Below are 3,793 nucleotides of genomic sequence, written 5' to 3'. Positions count from 1 at the left end.
TCAAAATAAATTATATTGGATTCATATAGCATTGTATAAAATTGTATATACAATTGTTCTATCTGTAGGAGTGACCAGTGAACATGATTGATGCAAACAATTTTATGGCAAGGTTTGAAGAATAAAAAACAAGCAAAGCATTGCTTTGTTGGAAGAAATAAGATAACATGCAAACATCTATATTCTATTGATCCTGCCATTGGCTTCTTCTTCCTGATAGCCGCGGGAGGGGGCCTTTCAATCACTCTCTTGCAACACCCGTCTAACTTCCACACACTTCGCTTCCGGGATTCTTCTGCGGCAAGGATTGGTACTGGCAAGTTGTACCGGCAAAGCTTTGGATAGGTACCACCTTTGAATTGGATAATCTAAGGTCTGTGAGACCCTTGGCAGATCCATTTTTCTTGGTTTCAGCTTCATATTCTTGCGTTTGAGTTTGAGGAACAAGCTCGGATTTTTCCATATGATTCCCATCTGAATGTCCTTGACTTTTTATGCCAAACTCCCGATCAACTCCATTGGAATTTTTGTTTAAGCATATGCTTTCCCACTGAATTTTTTCAGAGAGAGATCTTCTTCCTTTAAATTGTTTATCAACTGAAGTCCTTTTCGAATCATATTCAGTATCATCTCCACAAGCATAACTCCACTTGTAGCTCCTGTTGGTATTGTCCATGTTTAATTCAATGGAATGAAGGTCACTATCACCACCTGAGTCGTCTTCATCATCACACTCTTCTCTATATGCAGCAACTTCCATTCCATTCCCTTCTTTCTTTGCGCTCTGAAATGATCCGAAATTTATTTTCTTTAAATAAGCCTCAAGTTCTTTGATCCTTTTCAAATCTGGAGAGTCACCACTACCTTCACCCATTTTGGATCTCAAGTGAGCCTCTAGCTCATTCCTCAGCTGTTCCACAGCTGCATTTTTCTCCTCAAAATGATATTTGGCTTCTGAGAGCTTCATCTGGACTCTCTCCTCGCGCAAAACATCAGCTAGCTGAAGCATTTCCCTCTCCTTCTCCACCTCCTCTCGAACTTTTTCCGACTCTCTCTTTAGTTCTTCCACCTGTGCTCTGTCCTCCCCAAGACCTGTGGCTAACTCATCACAAACTTGCTCAAAAATCTCTTTTGCCCTCTTCTCCCTCTCAAGCTCTTTCATGGCCTTCGACAGAGCTGCCTCTTTATCAGCCAGTTCTTTTCCAAGCTTCTTGTTTAACCGTTCTGTTTGTCTTCTTAGTTTCTTCTCCACCTCAAGTTCTTCCGCTATGCATGCTATGGAAGCACGTACCCTCTCTCGCTCCTTGCTTTTCCAGGCCGCCTTTTCTTCTGCAAACTGCCTCATGATGTACTCAATTTCGTTGCAGTTAGACCTCTGTTCTCGGATCATTTGATGAACCTGGATACGGGCTCGATCAAGCTCAACTCGTAAGGCTGAGAGCAAGGTTGTACTTAAGGAATGCTGCTCTTCAAGACCCCAAATGCGAGTAAGAACTTTCAAGAGCTCCTTGGATGTAGAAAGGCCCTTACTGACCTCCTTCAAACAGGTAAATCCATTAACGCATTTTCGATCAGGTTTTCCACAAGATTGATCTTTGACCTACAAATAATGATATGCAATCAACATGTGTTAAAGTTTATCATCCTTGAAATTCACCCTAGAAACCCCAGGGAGCCATATGCAGGTTCATCTTAACATATTCTCAGATATTCAAAATTTCTGTGCTCAAAAAGTTCAAGTCACAAACATTCTAGTTGATCATGCAAACAAATGCATTACAATAATACTATCAGGAGCAAGTCACAAAATAGGTTCTTCAAGAGCTCATTTCTTAAGCATGAAAGTGATGAAATTGATAATGAACTTTTGAAATGTACTATTCAATGAAAATGACAAGGCAGGAAACTATTTTTGATATTTATGATAGATGGGTTATTATCAGACAAATCTAATGGGGACCAATTTCTACAATCACTGTCAACATCTTGTCATTTTTTCAAAAATAATTTTGTGCCCCTTTGACACAAAAGGGAAAATTAAATTCCACAAACGACACAAACATGTCTATCTTTTTACCTAATCTGATATGCCCTGATTAATAGCATTGGTTTTTTACCTCAGTTAAACTGGAACTTCTATGAGTCTCAAAACCTCCCAATTGGTAATCAGTCAGATGAAGGTTATGAGAAACGGCCGACAATCTTCTCTGGTTTTCAGCTCCTCCAGATCCATTTTTCTTCTGCAGAATTTCCAAAAAGACAGTAACTTTGAAATTCAAATTCAACAACAAAAAAACAAAACAAAAATTACCCTTCCATAATATCAGCAAGAACAGAACTCTTCCCAACTGGAAAAAAAACTAATAATTCTTAAAACAAAAGCTCACAGGGAAATGGTGGCACATAATATGGAAAACAAGAAACCCAGAAAGAAAGATTAACAATATTTTCACAGCCAAAAAAAAAAAACAGAAAAGAGAGAAACATAAGCACAAAAGAAAAGTAAAATAAAATAAACCCACCTCAGATATAGGAGTATAAGATGGATCTGATAACTTCGGCGGCAAGGAACCCTCTAAAGATGGCATTTGAGCAACACCCTCTCTGATTCTCATTTCTTTAATGGCTTTAGCATCCTTCTTTTTCAAAGGCACTTCATTGATTTCCCACAAAGTAGCCGCGAGCTTTCTTGCTGAAACTGACAATGGCACACCCTTCCCTTTACCGCCACCGCCACCGCCACTGCCGCCACCGTCCTTCGAGGCCAGCCGCTGCTGCTGCTTTGCCAGCTCCTCGCCATCATCAGAAGCAGCATTCGGCATCATCACGGCGGCGCAAGGCGATGATCTGGCGGCGCTTATAGTCGTCTTCCAAGTCGGGACCGGCGTGCTCGACCCGCCGCGCTTACCCACCAGAATTGCCCGCTTCAATCTGTACCTACGGACCAGGGAAGAGGAAGACGACGAAGACCCGCCTCGCTTCCTGATTTTGCATTGCCTGTCGACTGGAGAAATGTGTGTATGCTGCTGGTTTTGCCAAGACATAGAAAATAAAATGTGCACAAAAGAAGGAAATGGTGAAGATCCAATTGGAAGATCTTGAAGATTTGGGCGATTGAATGAGAGATGGAGGGGGAGGAGAAGGGGAAACAAAAATCAAGGGGTTGAAAAAAGTTGATGGAAGTACATTGATGATAATGATAGTGTCAAGTTTTTCTTTTTGGGTAAGTAATTCAAACTGTCAGCCTCGAATTTAGCAAAGAAGAAGAAAAAGAGAAGTGTCAAAGATTCTGGGTTGTGGTGGATTTTGGGCAGTCTTAAAGAGGATCAAAGAAGCTCAAAAAGGTGTCAAACTATCAAAAACGGAAGGTGGGGTGTGAGAGAGAGAGAGAGAGAGAGAGAGAGAGAGATGGGAATTTTGGAAGAAGAATGGAAGCTTTTGGTTTAGAAATGTTGAGAGGGAAAAAACTAAAAAGCAAAAAAAATTGAAAAGGGAAAAGAATTGGGAAGGGATGATGAGAGAGTGATAGTTGGAAAATGGAGTTGGGAGCTTTTTATTTATTTCTTGTATAAGCCATAGTCTAAATTATAAGAGGTCAGGTTTCTCACATATACTATCACGGTGCTATTAAAATTCAAAGCTAAGACTGGCACTAGTTCGTAAGTTAAGGCAGTATTTCACTTAGTTAGACTCCGTTAGCATGAAGTTTTGAGGTTTTTATTTAAAAAAAATTATTTTTTAATATATTTTAAAAAAAAAAAACAAAGAGAAAGAGAGAGAGAGAGAGAGAGAG

The 3,793-nt window shown here is 40.0% G+C and overlaps 1 protein-coding gene across 1 annotated transcript; it reads right to left on the bottom strand.

Annotated features, from left to right (window-relative positions):
* On the bottom strand, positions 1–3,531 carry LOC103329275 (trichohyalin-like protein). Its single transcript, XM_008231726.2, has 3 exons — positions 2,523–3,531; positions 2,118–2,240; positions 1–1,600 (listed from the first exon to the last, which is right to left on the bottom strand). The coding sequence occupies exons 1-3, from the start codon at positions 3,042–3,044 to the stop codon at positions 263–265; spliced, it is 1,983 nt and encodes a 660-aa protein (XP_008229948.2). The 5' UTR covers positions 3,045–3,531; the 3' UTR covers positions 1–262.
* Positions 3,532–3,793: the final 262 nt, after the last annotated feature.

The sequence above is a fragment of the Prunus mume genome, linkage group LG1 (assembly GCF_029339155.1).
Source record: "Prunus mume cultivar Tortuosa linkage group LG1, ASM2933915v1, whole genome shotgun sequence".
Lineage (NCBI taxonomy): Eukaryota > Viridiplantae > Streptophyta > Magnoliopsida > Rosales > Rosaceae > Prunus > Prunus mume.
Note: the sequence above shows the minus strand (reverse complement) of the source record. Positions and strands in the feature narration are given on the sequence as shown.